The 24,694-nt window shown below is 42.4% G+C and overlaps 4 protein-coding genes across 10 annotated transcripts in view; 1 reads left to right on the top strand and 3 right to left on the bottom strand.

Moving 5' to 3' along the window:
• Positions 1-389: 389 nt before the first annotated feature.
• LOC131136500 (protein lifeguard 2-like) lies at positions 390-5,712 on the bottom strand. 4 transcript variants are annotated; one of them, XM_058083389.1, is made up of 11 exons: positions 5,144-5,712; positions 4,943-5,024; positions 4,532-4,633; positions 4,366-4,430; positions 4,234-4,287; positions 4,103-4,153; positions 3,966-4,005; positions 1,265-1,522; positions 1,098-1,193; positions 953-1,006; positions 390-885 (listed from the first exon to the last, which is right to left on the bottom strand). In XM_058083389.1, the coding sequence occupies exons 2-11, from the start codon at positions 4,955-4,957 to the stop codon at positions 736-738; spliced, it is 885 nt and encodes a 294-aa protein (XP_057939372.1). In that variant the 5' UTR covers positions 4,958-5,024; positions 5,144-5,712; the 3' UTR covers positions 390-735. The 4 variants fall into 4 exon arrangements, with proteins under 4 accessions (XP_057939372.1, XP_057939374.1, XP_057939373.1 ...); XM_058083391.1 differs by having other exon boundaries at positions 4,532-4,643; positions 4,943-5,712; XM_058083390.1 differs by lacking the exons at positions 4,943-5,024; positions 5,144-5,712 and having other exon boundaries at positions 1,265-1,352; positions 1,485-1,522; positions 4,532-4,743.
• Positions 5,713-6,097: 385 nt separating this feature from the next.
• LOC131136499 (molybdate-anion transporter) lies at positions 6,098-8,355 on the bottom strand. The gene is made up of 2 exons (XM_058083387.1): positions 8,045-8,355; positions 6,098-7,816 (listed from the first exon to the last, which is right to left on the bottom strand). The coding sequence occupies exon 2, from the start codon at positions 7,735-7,737 to the stop codon at positions 6,292-6,294; it is 1,446 nt and encodes a 481-aa protein (XP_057939370.1). The 5' UTR covers positions 7,738-7,816; positions 8,045-8,355; the 3' UTR covers positions 6,098-6,291.
• Positions 8,356-8,434: 79 nt separating this feature from the next.
• On the bottom strand, positions 8,435-23,791 carry LOC131136497 (nuclear receptor subfamily 1 group D member 1-like). Of its 2 annotated transcripts, none has more exons than XM_058083380.1 (8): positions 23,330-23,791; positions 15,391-15,702; positions 14,741-14,829; positions 14,504-14,648; positions 10,312-10,850; positions 10,045-10,230; positions 9,760-9,970; positions 8,435-9,685 (listed from the first exon to the last, which is right to left on the bottom strand). In XM_058083380.1, exons 1-8 carry the CDS (start codon positions 23,346-23,348, stop codon positions 9,489-9,491), a joined length of 1,698 nt encoding a protein of 565 aa, XP_057939363.1. In that variant the 5' UTR covers positions 23,349-23,791; the 3' UTR covers positions 8,435-9,488. The 2 variants fall into 2 exon arrangements, with proteins under 2 accessions (XP_057939363.1, XP_057939362.1); XM_058083379.1 differs by having other exon boundaries at positions 8,437-9,685; positions 15,391-15,705.
• LOC131136498 (retinoic acid receptor gamma-A) overlaps positions 21,451-24,694 on the top strand; it is a 64,134-nt gene continuing 60,890 nt past the window's right edge. For all 3 annotated transcript variants that reach the window (XM_058083384.1, XM_058083383.1, XM_058083382.1), the window contains exons 1-2: positions 21,451-21,553; positions 23,514-23,736. The gene's annotated coding sequence lies outside the window, so the exon portion shown is untranslated. The remainder of the gene's footprint in view (positions 21,554-23,513; positions 23,737-24,694) is intronic.

The raw sequence follows: 24,694 nt of genomic DNA, 5'->3' as shown, positions 1-24,694 counted from the left end.
AGGCTGCATTACAAATAACTGTAATGTCATACAAAAAAAACTTCACTACAATGGTATGAAAAAGTTTGGGCACCCCTGTTCATTTTTAAGATTTTCAGCAATTTTTTGGTGGGGTGCACACTTTCTCTTAATCCTATTAACTTAATTTCACTTCTCATCTATCACTTGTGTTGGTCTGCTATATTGTATATTTAACTGGAATAGCGGATCCCAACAAGTAGTGATTCATAAAGGAAAATCTTGAAAATTATACGATAAAATCCTTCCCCTTTAAAATGCAAGCCTTTGAAAATGGCACTATTGTAATAACCATATAATCAGACTCAACAGAACTCAAGAGTATTAAGCAAATCATTAAAATGTTTATTATTACAATATGTTATGTCAAAATAATCCTTTTCCAAAACAACTACAATACACAATATGTGTTTCCAGTCACTGAATCAAAGTTTTCATGACTAAAATTCTGCAAAAATGCGCCCTGGTTATGCCGTCTAACAGCAAACATGTCCATAGCATTGAGTGGTGCAATACTTGTTTGTTACCAACAGATGTGTATGTACTGTATAATTACTACGTATCACAAGTGAATCACAATAATATTCATATCAGACAAAATATCTTGTTTGCAAAGAGAGGATATGTCACCACATCCACCAAAATGCTATGAATATATTATTATTATTATTCATATTGGTTTCTCCCTGTTATGCAAGTCTAAAAAAACATTTTTTATTACTCTTGTCTTGTTCCAAAAATTTGTAGAAAGAAAGAGAAGATATAGACGATATCCAGGTAGATGCTGAGAGTGGCAAAAATGTACTCCTCTGGGCTCATGGTGTAGCGCTTGTTCCCCATGAGGAGCTGAGTGTCAAATGCCAAAAACTGCACACAAGACAATACACATAAGTGTATATCTTACTTGGTAATAATGTGTGATACATGGCCTTACCATGGTAAATAATATGGCTCCCAAAACGGCGTAGGTGGTATCTAACCACGGTACCTAAATGACACCGGTAAACAACATTCTATATTATGGTACATTTTAATCACACATAGAACCAGTGCAGCGTCGAGAAGATAGGTGTGCATACATATTGGAAGGGAAGAACTGCAGCAAGTACCAGTCCAGAGATAAACATGACCATACAGAAGATGAGGAGCACACCCTGGTATGACGTGACGTCCACCTAGACAGGGAAGGCAATAGAAGTTAAACGCTGAGTGCTGAAGAGCTCTTAAAAATAGTTACGTTTGTTACCTTAGTTTGGAAGCTCAAGATTGTGACCAGGAGACAGACTGCAGTTGTAATCCCCAAACATATCATCACTGACTTGGTGTTGTAGAAGCTTTGACGACAATACACAATATAACGAGAGTACACACTAAACAACAACAAATTGCTGTTCATGAACTGGTTGGAGATATTTAAAGCAAAGTCAGAAACCTTTTGGGAAATTAGAGGAAGGAGGAACCAGTACCTGGACAACATCCCCGTCATGTAGATGAGTGAGAGCGTCTGTAACGGACAGGAGACATCGAGCTTCTCGTCAGGCAAAAGTGAGCTTGTGAGTACTGCTTTAGTGAATGTTTTACCGTAGTTTTATTCACTTTGTATGAACCTATTTCAATGTATATGTATGTGAATGAGAGGGACCCAAGTGGAAGAGTGAGGTTCCAGGGAGAAGAGATACAGAAGGTGGAGAATTTTAAGATAGATAAATCTCGTTTTTCGTGTGAATGAGAGGGACCCAAGTGGAAGAGTGAGGTTACAGGGAGAAGAGATACAGAAGGTGGAGAAATTTAAGATAGATTAATCTAGTTTTTCGTGTGAATGAGAGGGACCCAAGTGGAAGAGTGAGGTTACAGGGAGAAGAGATACAGAAGATGGAGAATTTTAAGATAGATAAATCTCGTTTTTCGTGTGAATGAGAGGGACCCAAGTGGAAGAGTGAGGTTACAGGGAGAAGAGATACAGAAGGTGGAGAATTTTAAGATAGATAAATCTAGTTTTTCGTGTGAATGAGAGGGACCCAAGTGGAAGAGTGAGGTTACAGGAAGAAGAGATACAGACGGTGGAGAATTTTAAGATAGATAAATCTCGTTTTTCGTGTGAATGAGAGGGACCCAAGTGGAAGAGTGAGGTTACAGGGAGAAGAGATACAGAAGGTGGAGAATTTTTAAGATAGATTAATCTAGTTTTTCGTGTGAATGAGAGGGACCCAAGTGGAAGAGTGAGGTTCCAGGGAGAAGAGATACAGAAAGGTGGAGAAATTTAAGATAGATTAATCTAGTTTTTCGTGTGAATGAGAGGGACCCAAGTGGAAGAGTGAGGTTACAGGGAGAAGAGATACAGAAGGTGGAGAATTTTAAGATAGATAAATCTCGTTTTTCGTGTGAATGAGAGGGACCCAAGTGGAAGAGTGAGGTTACAGGGAGAAGAGATACAGAAGGTGGATAATTTTAAGATAGATTAATCTAGTTTTTTTTGTGAATGAGAGGGACCCAAGTGGAAGAGTGAGGTTACAGGGAGAAGAGATACAAAAGGTGGAGAATTTTAAGATAGATTAATCTAGTTTTTCGTGTGAATGAGAGGGACCCAAGTGGAAGAGTGAGGTTCCAGGGAGAAGAGATACAGAAGGTGGAGAATTTTAAGATAGATAAATCTCGTTTTTCGTGTGAATGAGAGGGACCCAAGTGGAAGAGTGAGGTTACAGGGAGAAGAGATACAGAAGGTGGAGAATTTTAAGATAGATTAATCTAGTTTTTCGTGTGAATGAGAGGGACCCAAGTGGAAGAGTGAGGTTACAGGGAGAAGAGATACAGAAGGTGGAGAATTTTAAGATAGATTAATCTAGTTTTTCGTGTGAATGAGAGGGACCCAAGTGGAAGAGTGAGGTTACAGGGAGAAGAGATACAGAAGGTGGAGAATTTTAAGATAGATAAATCTAGTTTTTCGTGTGAATGAGAGGGACCCAAGTGGAAGAGTGAGGTTACAGGGAGAAGAGATACAGAAGGTGGAGAATTTTAAGATAGATAAATTTAGTTTTTCGTGTGAATGAGAGGGACCCAAGTGGAAGAGTGAGGTTACAGGGAGAAGAGATACAGAAGGTGGAGAATTTTAAGATGGATAAATCTCGTTTTTCGTGTGAATGAGAGGGACCCAAGTGGAAGAGTGAGGTTACAGGGAGAAGAGATACAGAAGGTGGAGAATTTTAAGATAGATTAATCTAGTTTTTCGTGTGAATGAGAGGGACCCAAGTGGAAGAGTGAGGTTACAGGGAGAAGAGATACAAAAGGCGGAGAATTTTAAGACAGATAAATCTCGTTTTTCGTGTGAATGAGAGGGACCCAAGTGGAAGAGTGAGGTTACAGGGAGAAGAGATACAAAAGGCGGAGAATTTTAAGATAGATAAATCTCGTTTTTCGTGTGAATGAGAGGGACCCAAGTGGAAGAGTGAGGTTCCAGGGAGAAGAGATACAAAAGGTGGAGAATTTTAAGATAGATTAATCTAGTTTTTCGTGTGAATGAGAGGGACCCAAGTGGAAGAGTGAGGTTACAGGGAGAAGAGATACGGAAGGTGGCGAATTTTAAGATAGATTAATCTAGTTTTTCGTGTCAGTTGCTACAATGACAGTATCGCCGTAGCTTGGTTGATATAGTATATGATATATTAAGTTTGTTAAGTAAATATAACACATAAAATACGTATTTCCCATGACGTACATTATTAGCTAGCTCATATTAACTCATTTTCTCATGCTAGAATGCACAGAAAAGGGAAAGAAAAAAAGGTGTTGATGCCCAACCCTCGTCTTTTGGTCTGAATTAAACTCCTAAAATAACAATTAGAGATGTTGAGATGTTTCCAAATCATTCAAGGATAATAACTTCTGCCAAATGGACACATAATTTAAATATAAACAATAATGTACAATATGTTTAGAAGCCTGGGACTTACAAAGATGGCGAGAAGAATCAGATTCCATGGAAATCGTCTCCTGTAAAAATGACAAAAAGACTTTTTAGCATTTGGAATGATGAGATGATGAGTTTATGTTTACTTGTCAGTCTTTGCCATGATGGTGAGACCTTTACCTTGGTGCTGAGCAGCAAGACAGAGTCAAATACGTCACGAAAAAGACACCGCTGTTACCCAACAGAAATATGGTGAGAGAAAAGCGACATGGAGGTGGGCGTCGACTCGTTGCACGTATTACGCTACTTACTAAGAAGCCCAGTACCATCCTGGGTTGCTTTGAATGTAGTCTTTCAGCGGATCACTGAAAACAAATAAATAGTCAAATATAAGTCGATTTTTTTTTTTAGGATGTCCACTCGGGTAAAAAGTGCTGACTCACCAGAAAGTGAAAATAGACACAACAGCAAGCGTTACCAAGAGCTGGATCATCAGGATGGTGTACACCTTCAGCAAAATTAGAATTGTCAGTTTTAATAAAAGTATTAAAGTATTAATTATACATATGTAATTGTAAAATGTATATATTAATAAGCTCATTATCTTACCTTACGTATGAAGACCCTCCGGATGTTCTGATCATCCCAAGTGAACTCTCTAAGTGTCTCAACATCATTGGAGGACGCTTCACCTGCGCCTTTAACTGACTGCTGGGATAGGCTCCAGCATACCCAGGATAAGCGGCATAGAAAAAGAATGGATGGTAGTGCGACATATATTAGCATAAATCTAATGTATTTGGGTCATTAATGAATATATGTGAAACACTAGCTTCTAATGAACAGCATCCATTTGCAAAGATAATAATAATAATAATTTTGATTGATTTGATGTGCAGATGTGCCTTATTTGACAACTGACACACAACCAAAACACACACAGAGTTAGTGTATGTTCCAGATTAGAAGCGGTTACACAACTTTCTAGGCCAAACATTTTCGCTCGTGATGTCCTCCTACCTTGGCCTGCGTCATGATGATGCTGGTTAGGATGTTACAGTCGAGCCACGTCGTTTTTTAAGATGTCTCGCTTGGCTGAACTCTAGGGAGACGATAGTGGATCTTCAACACCTTCTGACCAAATTGTGACGCAATTGTGAAAACAACAGCAGCAGCAGCAGCAGCAGGGGGGTGCGCGGTTCCCCTCCCTCGCCCACACACCAAAGTTCTAGCAGCATCTCGGTGAAGCTGCAGCACACGTGATGATGCTGGGACTGAATCACTCTCTCATTTGGGACAAATAGACCATGTGGATGGGAGAAGTCAACAGGAGTTCGGAGCGGAAAGTTCTGCAGTGACCTCACAAGTAAATATTGAGCATAAACTATAATTATAACACAAAACGGATGCACTTTTCACCCGGCTCACTTCTGGTTCTCTAGCAGTTCAGTTGGTCGAGGCAGATGGCCACCTCAAACAGATTTTAATTGACAAGGGTACATGTGCCGACTTTAGTCAAATTTGAAACCAATCATTCATCATTCAGTTTAAAGCAGGGGTCTCAAACACGCGGCCCGCGGGCCAAATGTGGCCCGCAGGACACTAGTTTGAGGCCCCCGCCTTGATATGAAAGTTTAATGTCAGTGCGGCCCGCGCAAGTTTGATATGGATGCTGTATGGTATCATGTACCCAGAAAAAAATATTATGTTTGATTCATGTTCATGTTAAAGGTTAAATAACTGTTCATAGTTATCCTCCCTATCCGTGTGGAAGTGGTAAGTTTTTGGCTATTTAAGTTTAAAGGAAATAACTTGAAGGCTACCGTTTAGGTCGCTAGCTCTCTAGTTTGCAAGTTAGCATGTGTCTCGAGACCCTGCAGTTGCGCAATATGTTGTAAATAAAAAGAGTATAAATGGGACTATAGTTTTGTCATGTCTACAGGGCTCTAATAACCCACCAACTATATGTGGTTTCTTAAGTTTTTATTATTTGCCATTTTATTATTAATATTATATTTATTACAGATTAATTCTTGATTTGTTTATTTTTCATCTTATTTTGTGCAGAAAAATAAAAAGTAAGATATTTGAGAACATGTTTTATCAGAGCATTTCTTGTAGAAAATTGGAACCAAAGCGAAGTTTTTAAAATTTTTTCATGATATGAGACCAAAATGTTACATCATACAGCTTTTATTAACATCAAGACATCCACCATGTAAAATCTAATTAAATAGCATTAACCTTTGGCCAGAATTTCTAAGCAAAGTAAGCAGTACCATAAAAAAAACTAAAATCCAATTAGATTTCTACTGTTCTCGGTCGCAAAGAAATGATCAAACATGTTGGGAAAAAAAAGATTTGCTTCTTCAGTACATGTCGCCCTCTCCCCTGGCACCCTCCCGTCTGAGGTCCGAGTCGTTCCTGCCCAACGTGAACAGACTAACGACAGCCATCAAAGCCGCCAGCATCATGACCGCACAGCCTCCAAACATGTGTCTGGTACCGCTGCCGCCCTCCCCTCCGCCTGTCCCCGACACCTCACCGTGAAGCGCCAGCAGACCCAGACAAGCCAGCAGGTGCAGAGGTAGGCGGAACCAGGCCAGCACTCCCGCCCGCTTCTCCTCAGGAATCACCCTGCTCTGGAGAAAGCTGATTGCGGGGAAGTAAAGTCCGCATGCCAGCTCCAGCAACAGGAACGCCAGGAAGGATTCGTGAGGTCTCGGCTGTCCTGGTGCGGTGGAGAAGGTCAGCATGTATAAAGAGAAGAAGGCCATCAAAACAGCCAAACAGAGTAGATGGCCAGGCTGTAGACGATAGTGCGAGGAGGTAGCTAGGCGGTACATCAAGGAGCCCGCCATACTGGCAGCCATTAGGCAGGAAAACACGATCCCCAGAGGAGGTCCGTGAGGGTCCAGTACTGGTGTCCAAAGGAAAACAAAGATGTAGAGGACGCTTTCGAATAGAGCCTGCACGCCACCCAAGAGCATGACTCGCTTGTCTGAGAGCAAGCAACGAAGTCCGTCGATGCAGCTGCGTGAGAACCGGGCCTTTGCGGTCATACGAGTCAAACCTCCATTTGGAGCACCAAGAAGAGGAGTCTGTTTATCACCTTCGTGTTCTTCCGCTTCTTCTTTCCCCCAGTCTCTTAACACCACCCAGGCACAGCACATCAAAAAGGGCACAGCCACCAGGAAAGGGGCCACCGGCCCCAAGTGGAGCCACTCTGCTAGCAAGTTCGCAACCAGGCCGGCTCCCACAGCGAGTCCATGGTTCCACGTGGCAGCTTTGTTGAAGGTGCTGGGAATCCACTCCTTGGGAAAATCGTGAATGTTAACATGCCGGTGGACATACCAGGCCTCAAATGTGGTGGAGAGCAAGGACGTGGACAGTCCTCCCAGGATTCGACCTACAATCAAAACAAAGTAGTCCCTGGATAGCTTGGTGAGGCAGCAAGCTGAGTAACAAAGACAAAAGAGCAGACACGTATGTCTGCGGCCCAGGACTTGGGGGAGCCAGCCTGAAAAGGGAGCAAACAGGACACAGGAGGCCAAGCCGCACACATAAATGATGGCTATCTGGGACTCCAGAAAGCTGTAATGGCGGTAGAGCTTATAAAGGTAAGGACCCTGGAGCCAGTCCGCCCAGAGAGCCAGAAGGTAGGCCCGGAGGAACACTCTCTGGAAGCGCAGGAAGGCCGGGTTGGCTGCGGAAGTCTGGGCAGGCTGAGGCGGGGTGAGACGACGGGCTGTGAGCTCAAGACCGACACACAGGAGAAGAAGCAGCACTATGGCAAGGTATGCCGTCACCAACATGGTGGGATAGACTTCACCCGCTAGAGTTCAAACTCGGGCTCTTTGGACGTTACCATTCCTTTCCGTCAATGTTCTGCATCTGTTGTGGAGAAAATGCGGACATATGGCTAGTTGCGAGCTGGGCATTTATATCTACAGTTGACGTACTGTGACTATTTTAACAGGTTTTACACATAAACAAGCTCGACGTTACTTCCTGGTCGATAAATGGAAGCTAGCATCCAAGCTAACTTGCTACCACGATACATCAACGGAGAATGAGACTCCGTTGTACTTTCCCTAAATATGGTGTCAAAATGTTTCTTACCGAGCCGTGAGACTGTTGCATTATCGTAACACGAACGACGATCTGATGCCATTAATCATGTCATCGTGGCAGTAAGTTTACCTCTTTTACAAAGGATTGTCTTGGTAAGAAGACGTTCACTTCCGGGTTTCTTTGCCACAAGATGGCAGTCCTACATTGTTTACATTTGATGGCGTCGGGAAGACGAAAGAAAGTCGTTTTTTTTTAAATATACAAACACAAATGGCACTTTTTTTACATTGAGGTTAATTTAACAAGAGGGTTTTTGGTTGAATATCATTATTACTATAAATGAACTAGAACCTTTCATGTATGACGCTATACCCTCCTCACAAAAATGCTAATGTTCGTTTATTTTCATTAATTAACCGACTTGGCTGATGACAAAATGACACATTTTGCCACATTCTTACATTTTTTATGTTGTTGTAACGTTTGGACACCCCTGAAGTAAAGGGTGTAGCTCATTTAAAAGTGTGCCATACTTTTAATGAAACTATGCGTTTCAAAAACAAACACAACAAGCAAATTAATACACAATCTGAACTTTATATAATTTCTATTAAAGAACAAACATTTAAAAAATATACAACAGTGCTTATACATCAGCCATATTCAATGAAGTGAGACAACCAATCAAATAAGATGTCCCACCCTAGAGTATAATATCTCTTTAGTTTGTATGACAAACATTAGGGGGAAGGGGACAGGTCCATGTGGAGTGACCACTGGTGATTCCAGGGATTATGCTGGTTGGTTACATCACCTCAATGCAGCAGGCATCTAGAATCCCTACCATGATGTTCTCCCCGTGCAAAGCACACCAAATCCAAACCCCCCCATCTCGTACTGGAAGGTCCGTTTTTCAGCAAATTACCATCCATCATATCTGTCGAGTCGCTTTAAGACATTATATTTACAGTAAGAAAAATCAACAAATCAACAACATAACCTAACATGCACGGAGCCTTTCCATCAAAGTAGATGTGATATAGTGATGCAGATACAATGTTTACAATGTGAAGTTATTTGAAATGGCTCGTTTCAGTATTACTGCAGATGGTGAAACAGTCACATAAAGTACAATATTTTAGATTTTTTAAAGACATTCCCTTTCTCTGAAAAACAAACTCGTCAACATTAATGGTCCTTAAAGTAAAAAAAAATGTTTGTCTATAATATGTTATGGTCTGTGGAGTATTTATAAACAGAGGTGAACTGCAGGCTGTTCCCCTTAAGTACATGCCAGACATAAAGAGGATCATATCAGCACAATGATTTACATTTTCACTGGAATAGTATCTCTAAAGAGGCGGTGTGGTTTACACGTGAATATAGAATAGTGGATTCAATATATCATTGCTATTTTTTTTCCCATTCTTTAATCCTCTCTTACAAAGGAACTCCCACGATTGGAAGATAACGTGTGAGTGGAGTGGCTCAGTCAAGGATCAATACGAAAGGCCAAGAGTTTTTCGGAGTGTAGATTGTTGAGAGTACGGAGATCCGGCAGTCGCAGGAGGAGTTTGGGAAATAGACAAGTGTCCTCGGGACGGCGGCGAGTGATCAGCGATCGCAGGGCCCGGATTAGACCCTCCTGTAGTTGATCAACAGTGCGTACATCTGAGATGCCAGAACGATCTGAGGAGAGCAGAGGATGTCTGGTTAATAGATCATTCTTTCATCATCATTTCTCCATGAGGAGATTTTCCCACCTGCGGAGACCAGCACCACGGCCATGAAGAGGGCCATTTCATCAGGCTCGAGTCTCATAGATCCCAACTTCTCACTGAAGTCAAACATTGCATCGAGTAGGGACCCCATGCCCAAAGCCTGCAGAGTGGACAGCGGGTACGTTTGGCCATTCAGGAAGGTCACCGTATGTTCAGCGGCATTGAACAAGGTGCAGAACCTCACCATGAGAACCTAAAAAAAAACATCACTTTTAGCAAGTCTTATATTTTGCAAAGGTTCCTCAGGAGATGTCATATATGTGTTACCTGGAAGGTGCCCGATTTAAGCAGCATGACCTGGTCCTGCTGGCTAAGCTCCTGAAATCCCGGGATGCCCTTGGCGAATTCTACCACCTCCTTGACAGCAGGGGTGAAACACTGAGAAAAGGACTCCCAAATCTCCTGACTGGTGCGCTCTTCCCCAGATATAGGGCATGCATTCAGAGGACAGGCCTGGGAGGACGGAAACGACATACATGAGTTTTCAGCCATATGAATACAATGAAAGTATTCACGGTCGATTCCTGCACTTACTAGCACTTTTGCTCCTGGAGGTAACTTCCAGTTACAGGAAGGCGGACTGCTGATATTTCCTGCTTTGCAAATAAAATTGGCGTTGTCTCTTTGAGGGGTTACACTACTTGAGTGATGATTCTGATTTGTTGACGCCAAGTCATTGTAGCGAACGTTGTCCATGTTGTGGAACATAACTTGGTTGTCATCAACTGGGCAAGACTGGTAACTTTGTCCAAAATGTGGATTTGCTGCGAGTTGTGAGAAAGTGGCATTTTGAGAAGTGCTGCCATTGTTGTTGTTGTTGTTGTTGTTATTGCTGATTTTAGCCCTCTTGGCCGTCCTCTCCTGGCTGCTCCCACTGAAGATGTCATGGTAGGCTCTGGAGATGGCTCCGATGGCCTCTCTTGAGCTGCCGTCGTCTTCGCTGCGGGGTGCGTCTTTCACAGACGATGGGTCCATGTCCATAGCAGCTGATTCATTTAAGCTGTTCATGTAGCTCTGCATTTCATCCAGAAGTCGCTGCTTCTCTCTTTTAGGGATGCGGCCAAAACGCACAGCTGTAGAAAACACAGACGAGATGGATACAACTTTACCACCATCGTTTGGGTTGGACCGATGGACAGTCCAATACAGTATACAGTGGTGTGAAAAAGTGTTTGCCCCGTCCCAATTTTTTTTGGTGCATTGTTGTCACACTTAAATATTTCAGACCGTCTAACTAATTTAAATATTAGTCATTAGACAGCACAAAATGTACTTTTTTGTTCTTTTTTTTCTAGTAAAATAATAATTATTATTAGGGAAGAAAAAAATCCAAACCTACATGGTTCTGTATGCCTCCCTGTTAAAACATAACTTAACTAAGATTGATATATATCAGTCTGGAAAAGGTTATAAAGTCATTTCTAACGCATTGGAACTCCAACGAACGACAGTAAGAATTAATATCCTCAAAGGGCAAAAACATAGACCAGTGATGAAATGATCCAAAAGACACCAGCAAGTCCACTTTTGAAGAATAAAATGAATGACTTTGGAGTGGCCTAGTCAAAGTCCTAATCCTATTGATGCTAAAATAAAATAAATAAAAATAAAATAAAATAAAAAATAACTAAAATAAAATTTAAAAAATTATAAAATAAATTTAAAAATAAAAAAAAACCCTTAAATTATATTAGAAAGGCAGGAAGTGAACAAATGTAACAGTTAGTGATTGTAGAAGTACCAGATGGAGGGGTAGGATTTAATAAGCTTTGCTTCTTCCTACTCCTTTTGGACATGTGGAACTGGGAACCGATTATGGGATGCACTCAATTGGAATCTGATGCATGTTCAAATGAAATAAAACCATTACCATTACAAAATCCTCCGATGTGGCTGAATTCCAACAATTTTGCAAAGATGAATGAGCCGGTTCAACGCTTGATTGCAGTTGTTGCTGCTACCGGTGGCCTGATCAGTTTTTAGGTTTAGAGGGAAATAATTTTTTCCACACAGGGCCGTGTAGGTTTGGATTCAAAGTGTGACAAACATGCAAAAATATAAAACAGAAAAAGGGAAAACACTTCTTCTGTGTCTCTATTTAGAAATGATTTATGGGCTACAGAAGCAGCCATTATTTCATGCACCAGCTCAACAGTTGCGGTATGAGGACCGTGCATGTTGCAAGATGCAAACTTCCCTTTTCCCACAGTAACCATCAGCTGGAGAAGCTATTTATAGACCCCCCTGCTACCATCTGCCTCATCGTCTCCTTCATCAACCACTGTCTCCCTTCTCTCCTTCTCTTGTAAGTAGGGCAGTGGGGCAACGTCAGCGTGATGTCACTGGTGCCGAGCTCGTGAGAGGGAGGTGGGCTTGAAGCGGTACACCGAGTAGCATGAAGACATGGGATAGGGGGTACACGGAAAGTAGGAGGACTTGTGTGTGTGTGTGTGTGTGTGTGCCTGCAAGGTGAGGTTAGATGAGGCCACTGAAAAGTTTCTGAAAATGTCAAAACTTTTGAAAAACGCTAGACGTGCCTGAACAGGTTTTGCACAGAAATCATTTGGGTAAGATGATTTACTGGACTGGTGCTAATTACCAAATACACAGCAATTATCTAATTTCCTGCAAGATGGAGGCAGCATAGAAGCAAACGCACTGAACCAGTGGTCTCAAACACGCGGCCCGCGGGCCAAATGTGGCCCGCAGGACACTACTTTGAGGCCCCCGCCTTGATATGAAAGTTTAATTTGATATGGATGCTGTATGGTATCATGTACCCAGAAAAAAATATTACGTTTGATTCATGTTCATGTTAAAGGTTAAATAACTGTTAATCGTTATCCTCCCTCTCCGTGTGGAAGTGGTAAGTTTTTGGCTATTTAAGTTTAAAGGAAATAACTTGAAGGCTACCGTTTAGGTGGCTAGCTCTCTAGTTTGCGAGTTAGCATGTGTCTCAAGACCCTGCAGTTGCGCAATATGTTGTAAATAAAAAGAGTATAAATGTGACTATAGTCGTGTTTTGTCATGTCTACAGGGCTCTAATAATGCTTTGTTCATTTTAATCTGAAAAAAATCATTTGTCTACCCACCAACTATATGTGCTTTCTTAAGTTTTTATTATTTGCCCTTTTATTATTATTATTATATTTATTTATTACTGATTGATTTTCTTTATTCTTGATTTGTTTATTTATTTTTCATCTTATTTTGTGCAGAAAAATTAAAATGAAGATATTTGAGAACAGTGGAATGTTTTATCAGAGCTTTTCTTGTAGAAAATCGGAACCAAAGGACTGAAAAAGTTTGTATATTTTTCTGTTTTTAATAAATGCGTTTTTTTGTTTTATTATTATTATTTATTTATTTATTTTATATTTATTTATTTTATATTTATTTATTTTATATTTATATATTTTATATTTATTTATTTTATATATTTTTATATTTATTTATTTTATTATTATTTATTTTTCATCGTATTTTGTGTAGAAAAATAAAAAGTAGGATATTTGAGAACAGTGGAATGTTTTATCAGAGCTTTTCTTGTAGAAAATCGAAACCAAAGCAAAGTTGATTCATTTTTCAGTTTTTAATAAATGCGTTTTTTTGTTTTTTTTTGGAAAACCTGATGCCGCCCAGTCTCGCCCAGACCCTAGCTCCAGTGGCCCCCAAGTAAATTGAGTTTGAGACCCCTGCACTAAACCTTTGCATTATGGTATGCTGTAATTTGGGACTATTGTATGCCGTTTCATCTCTTTGCCTGTGTTGCTAATCCTGATGCCTGCCTGTGTGCTGTTAAATCAGGGTGTACTATATATTCAGGCGGTTGCATGTGGTTTTCCTGTTTTTGTAATAGTCGAAACAATGTTAAAAGTGGGTTTTAAGGTTGCGGTCCTTTTAAAGCTTAAAAGAAATGCCATCTTAAACGGGTCAGCCCAACTGTTTTTACTGTCAACGGGTTGCCACCCAGTTGTTTTCCGCGCAGCACAAGCGTCAGGCACATGCGGAAATAACGGTAACCTCTTTATTAGATCGGGCTGGGGGTGCAGATAAACAGAAACCCTACTGAGAAGAAGCTGGCAAACTACACCAACTAGGTCACAATGTATGACTACATTATTAGCCCCGTTTTGTAGTTTTCTGGGTCAGCCAAGTTGTGTTTTTTTTGTAATTTGCGGGGATATATGATCAATTGGTATGCAGAATATGCAGCAATCAAAAATATGTAAAATATGTATTCTTGATAAAAAAAAAAACATGTCAAACTTCACGATTTTGTGCATCTTAATTGTGTGATGTTGTACACGCACACAGTTGACCCTGTTCCAATTTCCTCAAATAATTCCTGTATTTGCAGCAGTTTCCCAGATGATGGATAGCCTCAGGGACTTTAAGGCTCCTCCACTCATAAATCTTTGTCTGAGGGGGAACTGGGAAAGAGTGGATGGAACCGGATGGGCACATAGAGGTGGGTATGTGTGCAAAACCGGAGCATCCAACCAAGAGTGTTGTTGGAGCACACTGCTGAGGGTCATAGGCCGTTTGCTGGACTGCAGATAGTGACTGAACTCACGGTACCATAACTTCAAAGACTTTTTCCACGTAACAGTTTTTCCACAGACCCACATATCAGCCCATTTCCCCACTGCTTTGCCTAATGGAGGAACTGTGGCAACTCGTCACAGAGGCCTCCGGCATGAAAAACCGTGTCAACATGTCTCACCGTCTCTCGACATGCCAACAGACAGGCACTTCTTGAAGCGACAGTGCTGGCACCGGTTGCGGTTCATGCGCATGATCAGGCAGCTCTCATTCTTCACACACATCTTGTAGTTGATGTTTTGCTGAATGCTGCGACGGAAAAATCCCTGAAAGCGAGATTTTAAAAAAAAAACATGTGAAAGCTGAACATAAAAAGAACAGAAATGTCAAGACTCAGATTCAGTTTGTAGGGGCTTGCCTTGCATCCTTCACATGCATGAACTCCGTAGTGGAAACCGGATGCAATGTCCCCGCAGACCTTGCAGAGGAGGACCATTCCGCCATTCTCTGTGGAAAGACAAATAAATGTGAAGATACTGTTATTGTCGAAGATGGTGAGATAATATACTGACACTGACTCATTTTAACTGGATTTTCCTAATACAAAAATGTAACGTTTCGAGAATACGTAACTGCCGAACACAAAGTCATAACAGTCGATACAAAGTCGAAGCACAGCGGGACTTCTGATCAGGGTGTTGTTCCTGCCCGGACAACGAAACGACTCCCGTCCGTCACTCCCGTCGTCGCTCTGGACGCATGCTATGGTCAACAGACCCTGTGTTGTGGCTCGGACGCTCACGTGATAGACGTGGCATGATGCCGTTCACTGGACTAACAAAGCTGGCCTTTTTTTTGTAGGCCTCCAAAACCAATCCTCGAATTATGAAGACAAATACTGAGTCTTGTGCAATGTGTATTTGGACCAACGCATGTGCAACGACAATCTCAACTACCCGAGCACCAAGTCAACAAGAAATCCACAAAATATAATTACAACCCCACTACAAGTACAAATATGTATACATTTACTACCTCAAAGTTTGTATTGACCGCGAGCATACGTACTTGTGAACGTCCCTGGGAAGCCACACGGCCTTTTTCCGGCAACTGGATGTAGGTAGCTATGGTGGGGAGTTGCTGCTGCTGCAGGAGGAGAGCCACTGTTGACCTCCGGGAACTGGAACACCAGTTTAGAGGTTGGCGAGGGGGACCCTGTCGCCTTCTGTTTCAGTGCTCCAATTTCCGTGACGGTAACCTCTTCTGGCGATGACGGCTGCGAGTGGGAGGAAGGTGACTGTGTCTGGTACCCACTTGAGGGGCTGCCCGGGCTGGGGCTGGCGCTTCCGGAGGAGCCCGCGTACAGGATGACTCCTCCACCTGCTGACAAGAGGTCAGATCACAATGTCATTCAAGGGGACCGATGATGCTTTTTACACTTTTTTTGACCAAAAAGTTTGTTAGAATATTTTATTATCGTGTTAAATGATGCCAAAGTGCGGCACGGTGGTCTAGGGGTTAGCGCGCAGACCTCACAGCTAGGAGACCAGGGTTCAATCCCACCCTCGGGCATCTCTGTGTGGAGTTTGCATGTTCTCCCCGTGCATGCGTGGGTTTTCTCCGGGTACTCCGGTTTCCTCCCACATTCCAAAAACATGCTAGGTTAATTGGCGGCTCCAAATTGTCCATAGGTATGAATGTGAGTGTGAATGGTTGTTTGTCTATATGTGCCCTGTGATTGGCTGGCGACCAGTCTAGGGTGTACCCCGCCTTACGCCCGAAGACAGCTGGGATAGGCTCCAGCACCCCCGCGACCCTCGTGAGGAAAAGCGGTAGAAAATGAATGAATGAATGATGCCAAAGTTTCAGATAATGAGGTTTGTGCATTTGGAAGTGAGCCCTGAAAGAAGTTTGGGATGGTTTTTTTCCAACACCGGCAGTCACTGTGATGTCACAATGAGCTGATGAGGTATATCCGGGGTCTCCAGCCAGTAGCTCATGAGCTACCAGTAACTCCTAACCACTTTTGAAGTAGCTTTCCAGAGGTTTTATTCATTTATGAAAAAGTGGGGTTCGGCAGTATAGTCCGGAAGTCCTCAGGAGCGCTTGGGAGTGTGAGCGGTAACAGCGGAGTGGGAGTGCCGTGGGTGGAATTAAAACTGTTTTTGAAATCTAGCTGAAATAGGTGCAGATTCTGGAAGATCTAGAAAGCTTTCTGTGATGGTTATTGTGTGTAGCTGCTCTATAGGAGTCAAGGACTTAATACAAAGGGGTAAAAAATGAGCATAATATGCACTTTTTGGGGAATTTGGCCCATTTCCCTTAGAACACCTGCATCCTTCTGGCTTTATAAATGTTAAGAACCGTTTGATGGAGGCCTTGCTATTAGCGCCAGCTGGTGCATTTCTTCTTATGGTACCTTCAGGGAACTTATAGCCTTCTTTCTGAAAATGTAGTACTTGTTCATGCCCTCTTTAAGCGGTGATGTGGCATGATGGTAATGTGGTAATGTTGCGTACTTAAAATGAAGCTGGTGTCAGGGCAACAGAGCTAAGCAAAACATGGAACCTGTGTCGTGATGGTACACAATCCATACATGGAACATGCATGTTTGCTCACAATGAGTTATCACCATTGAGCGGTGCTTGCATCCGAGGTTTCGCTATCCTGCTCACACCCCCCCCTTCAGTTCTAGTCATGCGTTGTGGATGAGCTGAGACGCAGCCTCACGTGTCTGCGGGCTCCGTTGCCTCCTCCGCGCCAATAATAGCCACGCTCTCTCTATCTCTCTCCCATGGCACCGTGCCCAATGCCGGAGAGCTGCACGACACCTGACCGCCGCCTCACATGCATGCGCTCCTGACACGGTTTCAGCCCCAAACAAATCCGCAGTCCCTTGTTGAGATGTGCAATAAAAGCAAAGTCAGTGCTTTTAACAAAGCTGCTGCTGCCCATGCGTCACTAACACTTCATGGAGTCACGTTTTGGCATTTGAAACAGTTTGGCACTGTGGATTGCACGTTCACTGTTCTTAATGGGACTGGGGTGCATGTGATAGAATATTTAATATAGCTAATAATGCTCACTATTGACTGTTTATTATGATGAGCCATCCGTTTTATGTGCCACTTAGGGTTACAGGTATGCAAGGTTCCTGGTGGTGCCCCCTGATTTTATATGCAGGGGTCTCAAACACGTGGCCCGCGGGCCAAATGTGGCCCGCAGGACACCAGTTTGAGGCCCCCCGCCTTGATATGAAAGTTTAATGTCAGTGCGGCACGCGGAAGTTTGATATGGATGCTGTATGGTATCATGTACCCAGAAAAAAATATTACGTTTGATTCATGTTCATGTTAAAGGTTAAATAACTGTTAATAGTTATCCTCCCTATCCGTGTGGAAGTGGTAAGTTTTTGGGCTATTTAAGTTGAAAGGAAATAACTCGAAGGCTACCGTTGAGGTCGCTAGCTCTCTAGTTTGCGAGTTAGCTTGTGTCTCAAACACACGGCCCGCGGGCCAAATGTGGCCCGCAGGACACTAGTTTGAGGCCCCCGCCTTGATATGAAAGTTTAACGTCAGTGCGGCCCGAGCAAGTTTGATATGGATGCTGTATGGTATCATGTACCCAGAAAAAAAATATTACGTTTGATTAATGTTCATGTTAAAGGTTAAATAACTGTTAATAGTTATCCTCCCTATCCGTGTGGAAGTGGTAAGTTTTTGGGCTATTTAAGTTGAAAGGAAATAACTCGAAGGCTACCGTTGAGGTCGCTAGCTCTCCAGTTTGCGAGTTAGCATGTGTCTCGAGACCCTGCAGTTGCGCAATATGTTGAAAATAAAAAGTATACATGTGACTATAGTCGTGTTTTGTCATGTCTACAGGGCTCTAATAATGCTTTGTTCATTTTAATATGAAAAAAATCATTTGTCTACCCACCAACTATATGTGCTTTCTTAAGTTTTTATTATTTGCCATTTTATTATTAATATTATATTTATTTATTACTGATTTATTCTTGATTTGTTTATTTATTTTTCATCTTATTTTGTGCAGAAAAATAAAAAGTAAGATATTTGAGAACAGTGGAATGTTTTATCAAAGCTTTTCTTGTAGAAAATTGGAACCAAAGCGACGTTTTTAAAAAAAAAATTCTTTTAATATATGCGTTTTTTTGTTTTTTTTTGGAAAACCTGATGCGACCCAGTCTCACCCAGACCCGAGCTCCAGTGGCCCCCAAGTAAATTGTTATATGTATGAGGAAATGATCCAAATGCGTGCAACTGCCTGCCTGCATTGCAATGCGTGCGCTCGCCTCCCTGATGCACGCGGTATTTGTTGAGCTGAAACGTTGAGATAATCTCCGTCAGCACGTGTCGCCGGATTTGTTGACTCATGCCAGCCAGAGCCACGGACTCAACAGAGTGCAGGCCTGAACCTCACCTCTTCCACGGCTTACACAAAGGCATCCCAGGCCCTGCCCTCCCCTTCCCTCCCCCACCTCGCCTGAACGCATCGCATGTCCACCTGAAGGCTCACATGTGCAGTAATGAACCCGAGAGCCACGGTCAATTAACAATCGCAACACGTTCAACAGGTAATTCCCCCCCAAAAAAGTGCACTTCCCCTTTAAGACTTCATCTGGATAAATGTTCCATGCAAGCAGAATTGGACTATAGCACGCCGTCACCCCAACACAAGACGCTTAGAATTTAGGTCACCGTGGACAGCATTAATTGACGAGACAATCAGACTTCAGTGCCAATCTTGAGCTTACCCTGCACACACTAATCTGCCCGGGACTGGAGTCAGACGACTTGAACAAGAACTTCACGGGTACCTGAACTCCACTTCCACTCTCTCTTATCTCCAGCTTTTGGCTGTTGTTAAGGTGGCCTCTGTTAAGGATAACCAGGACACACTGAGAGGTCTTTATATTCGTATATAATAAAAAAATATTCAGGAAACTTGAAATGATTAATGTGGGCGACAGCTAGCAATTTGTAAGCGCTACTTGGGTGTTTTAGGAGATACGCGAACAGAAACCGAGTGTAAGTAGGTCAATATCACAGGAACCTGCCTCAAGCATTTCTCCAAACTGATGCTGCACCACACAACTTCTGGCTCATGCAATTATAAGGGGCGCTGGTGGGGGGTTTGGGGGGGGGCGAGTGTAGTATGCCAACCAGAATATGATGTGGACTTATTTACATGCTCATCTTTCGGCCCTTTGTATTGAGTTGCGGACTCCTATAGAGCAGCTACACACAATAACCCGGCACAGAAAGCTTTCGAGTTCTTCCAGAATCTGCACCTATTCAGTTGTATTTTTTTGGATTTTGCACTTCCTACTTTCTTAACTCTGATGTAATACTTTGAGTTTCGCTCAGTTCAAGTTCATGCACTATAAGTTGTAAAATCCTTAGTAGGGTCATGGGGGTATGCTGGCGGGGTACACCATGGACTGGTTGCATGCCCTTTTCATATTGTTTTATAACAAGCACTTTGCTGTGACTGAGCAAATACAGTAAACCTCGGATATATCGGATTCAATTGTTCCCACTGGTTTTGTCCGATATAAGCGAAATCCGTTATATGCGTATACCGGAAAATGTCCGTTTTACGCATATATGGGATTTATATCCGGTATATGCGTAAATGGGATTTTATCCGTTATAAAAAGGCACTTCTTTGACTATGTTTCCAATGTACCTGGACGCGCAGGCAACGCTGCAAACGCTGCAAATGACGTCGTATAGCGGCCTGTCACGATTCGGCGAATCGGAGCGCCACGATGCGGCCGTCCGATATATGCCAGGGAAATTTCATGGAAATGCATTGGAACGGGACTGGAGATTTTGTCCGAAATAGGCGAAATCCGTTTTAAAAATTTTTATTGGAAATGCATTAGAGAAAAATCGGTTCTTTTTTATCTGTCCGTTGTGAGCGAATTTCCGATATATCCGAGTCCGATATATCTGAGGTTTACTGTATTGAAAATTTTGAGTTACTTATACTCAATACTTAAGAGTTGTGTAACATCATTTCTAAGATAACATAGATAATTCAAGGCAACTCCAAATGTACATTTTACATTTGTGTAAACTTAAAATATTTAAAATCAACACTAAAATATTATTATTCATTCAGATCTTTTTAGTTCAGGGCGGCACGGTGGTCTAGGGGTTAGCGCACAGACCTCACAGCTAGGAGACCAGGGTTCAATTCCACCCTCGGGCATCTCTGTGTGGAGTTTGCATGTTCTCCCCGTGCATGCGTGGGTTTTCTCCGGGTACTCCGGTTTCCTCCCACATTCCAAAAACATGCTAGGTTAATTAGCCACTCCAAATTGTCCATAGGTATGAATGTGAGTGTGAATGGTTGTTTGTCTATATGTGCCCTGTGATTGGCTGGTGACCAGTCTAGGGTGTACCACGCCTTACGCCCGAAGACAGCTGGGATAGGCTCCAGCACCCCCCGCGACCCTCGTGAGGAAAAGCGGTAGAAAATGAATGAATCTTTTTAGTTCTGTGAATTTATCAGGGTTTACAGTGTGGGTTTGATTCCCTGCACTGACAAATTGCTATCTTCTATCACTTTTCTCTCTTTCCGCTTTGTGTCATATTTGTGTTTGCACAAATAAAAGAACTGTCACACGCATGCGTTGCAACGTTCAATTTGCATTCATGTTGTTGTTATGATAGGCTGTACATCCAACAATAGCCAACTGATGTTTTTGTCCCTGGAAATGGTACAAGGTGACAAAAACCTTCTCTTCAGTGCATCTAAAACATTTAAAACATTCATTTGAGTCTACACTGTGTTTTTTTTTAAATCAGATATCAGGAGGAGATCCGTTCGCCTTCAAAACAAAGTCACGTTCCAGCAGCAAACACGCCCTAATCGGATATTTGCCCCCAAACCATGACACCAAGGGGCAGATACCGCAGACATCATGGACTCATCCTCCACGACACGCGTGGAGGGTGTAGGGGGGGGCGGGGCTTAGGTGATTTTTTTTTTCTTCCACTCAACACAAAAAGCACATGAGGCTGAAGAACGTGACGAATGAGAAAAAAAAAAAACCCACGCATTGCATGGAATCGCTGACCCACTGACCAAACTCCCGTCATCATCTTCCGCAGGCACTGAAACGCCCGTGAGAGAGCGGAAGCGGGAGGGGGGCGGGGTCATGGAACTCACGCGCCGCACGAGGCTCTGCGAGGGAGGCCACGTGAGTGTTGTTTTGTTTTTGTTTTGTTGATTTTTTTTTTTTCGTAGGAGTTTTCAAAACCTCTCTTTGTGTGCATTGACTACAGAGTCAAATTAAATAGAGCAGCGCGGTGTCTTCTGGGTGGTGTAACTCTGGTCAGTAGGCAACTTTTAGGGGGCAGGAACGTTTTTATTGACATATCTATTGTAGCAGACGGCTAGCATACATTTAGCTATACGGCTAGCTAGACGTTTTTGAATTAGTAGCAGTGAGAGCTGTTTCTAATACCTCAACTATTTATTTGTGCTGTGTTTTTGTGCAATTACTATATATATCTATGTAGCTATTAATCAATTTCAGCTACATAAATGCAGGTTATTTTTTTTTATCAATTTTTCTGCTTCTTGTTTTAGAACCACAATTCACAAAAACCGGATTGAGGTACTTGATCAAAGTCACTAGTACTTCTTCTAATGCACATCCTTTATCTCCAATGTGACACCAGCCCATTTTATCAGCGTTAACAATAACTCTAAGTCCAATATTACCTTCAAGTTGTAATGACATGCAAATGCAAGCTCAAGGTGTGCACATCACCTGTGCAGGAACGTGACTGCTATATCCACGCTATTAATGATTCACCGCTACTTAGGAAAGAAGAAGAAGAAGAAGAAGCATAGGACGTGTGCACTTTGGCTGACCTGCACAAAGAGCCCGGCTAATGCCACTTAAGAGATGTGGATGTCCCCCAACGTTTAACTTTGTCCTTCATCTTGGAAAAACAAAACACACCCTTCTTTGCCAACGTTTCACTGTGTTGATAAAGCATGACGGATGTTGATAACAGCAACATTAACAGTGACGGCTTCCCGGCTGCACGTGAGTTTGTTTACAAAACGGAGCTTTGCAGGAAGTGGACGCCGACACATTTCACGATCTGCGAAGCGGCATATTCTTTGAGTCAACTTTGAAATTTGGAAAGTGACAAATACTTCAAGTTGATGTTGCTTGTATTTCTGGCCATCCGGCAAAAAAAAACGACACATGCATCATAATTGGAAATCCATATTAGTATGAGTGGTTATATTGTTATATTAAAATTAGATCAGGGTTTTATGCTACTGATTCTGATACCGATTATGAAGTTGTCTGATACCGATCACATAGATTAAGTGTCAATTTTAAAATATATTTATGATGAGTAATCCATCGCTGCCCCCACTCTCTGGAACTCTTTGCCCCATTCACTCCGTGCTTGCCCTGACCTTCCCACCTTCAAAAAACAACTCAAAACCCACCTCTTTAAATCTGTTTTTAATGTCTAACCTTCTATATCTGACTGCTGTGCCCCGCCCCGCTTTTTTAACTGTGTACTAACCAATGAATGTTGTATTTTGGTGTGTCTTTTATTCTGTTTACTTGCTCTATTCAACTTCATTCTTTTGTAAAGTGTCTTTGAGTATCTTGAAAAGCGCTATACAAATAAAATGTATTATTATTATTATTATTAATATTGGACAAGGGAACCATATTAGGAGGAAAACTTTCAAGGGGCTTAAAAATTGGTAATTATTAAAAAGTGGGTCAGAGATCGGCATTAAAAGTTAAAAATCGGCAATTGCTGATCACATGCTTTTTTCATGGAAAAATCGGTGGCCGATTTATCAGAGCATATCCAATTCAAATGCATTCAAATGCAACTGAGTCACAGCAAAATTAAACAAATTTTTTTTTCCATTTTACAGTCAATAGCCATCTTAATATATAAAAATGCTAAAAAAAAAAAAGTGTTCTTACCACCAGGGCTGGCGTCCATTTCTCTTGAAGATCTTCCAAGTCTCGAAGGAAGACTTTGAAATAAACTTTTGAATTCAAATCAGACTTGATGTCTCAAAACCAAAACACCTGCTCCATGGAGCAAAAACAATGAAAGTGATACAAAACTGTCTTGAAGTGTCCCCTCCCTGTTAACTGTGTGCAGACTGGCTTGACGTCTTGACGTGGACCAGGAGCGCTTCTTCTTCTAGGAGGTAACCTGGATGCTGGATGCTTACTGCGCTCCTCTTCCCGCGCCTCTGCACCAGTGAGGATTATTAAAGCCTCGTACTCAAGCCTTCCAAGAAAGTGGACTCAGCAGAACCGCGTGTGTCATGCGTGACACACACACCCACTGATACAAACACCCACATTCATCACGTTTGCAGGTGAGTTGGAAATGTGAGCGCCACCAAACTTGTGTTTGCGTGGAATCTGGCTCAGTCTTTGTACCTCGCCGAGTCCTCTCGCTCTCTTTCCCCTCGCACTACCCCCCCTCACCCCCCCACCCTCCCGTGTTGGTGCCTTTTCATTGGCGGGGATGCGAGGCTGTGGGGAGTTTGATGTGCTTATTCGACCGTGTGTGGTGTGTTCAGTAAAGCCACGCAACATGTGCGCTCGCCATGTGCGGGGCCTGAGAGCTGCCCTACTGATACACATTTTATGCAAAACACGCCGCTTGTGATGCGCAGGGCACGGGAGCCTGGGGGGGGTGGAGCACGTGGACAATGGGCGTGGCTCACCGTGACCGCTCGGCTCGCTTCTCCTAACAAGTGACTCCGGCTGCAAGTTGGTGGTAAACACGAAGGCATGCCAAACACCGTGCAAGTGCCGTGGGGACTATATCAGTCCGTATATGTATTTGATCCACTGCTGGCTGTGGAAGTTTACAACCTTGGAATAGTCCAGCACTTTGCACCAGCAATTGTTGAGGGAAACACAATGTTAAAAAAACAAAGATTACACCTTAATTTGTATTTAATTTATGTGAATGTGAATCATGACAAAAGATCTAGGGGGTTTCTAGGGGTGGCCCACGCTGAGGGATCAATTTTGACAAACGCGACTCTGTGGGGCGGAACATTAGTTCAACTCAGTCGCCGTTTCCGCTTGGACTCATTTCACTGTAGCACACTATTTTACATGGGAAACAAGACGGCGAAATATGCCTGTCGATAAGTTTAAAATTAAAAGAAAATAAACAAAATATGACGGTAACAAAAATCAAGAACCGTTCTTTTTGTAGAAATGGACGTTTATCTTTTTCACACAAAACCGTATAGTTTGAAGTCCTTATCCGGACACTGCACTACCAGAGCTAGTAAGCTAACAGGGCTAACATTACAC

Source organism: Doryrhamphus excisus, chromosome 10, assembly GCF_030265055.1.
Source record: "Doryrhamphus excisus isolate RoL2022-K1 chromosome 10, RoL_Dexc_1.0, whole genome shotgun sequence".
NCBI classification, from domain to species: Eukaryota; Metazoa; Chordata; class Actinopteri; order Syngnathiformes; family Syngnathidae; genus Doryrhamphus; species Doryrhamphus excisus.
The sequence above is the reverse complement of the archived record's forward strand: the minus strand, read 5'-3'. Positions and strand labels throughout refer to the sequence as shown.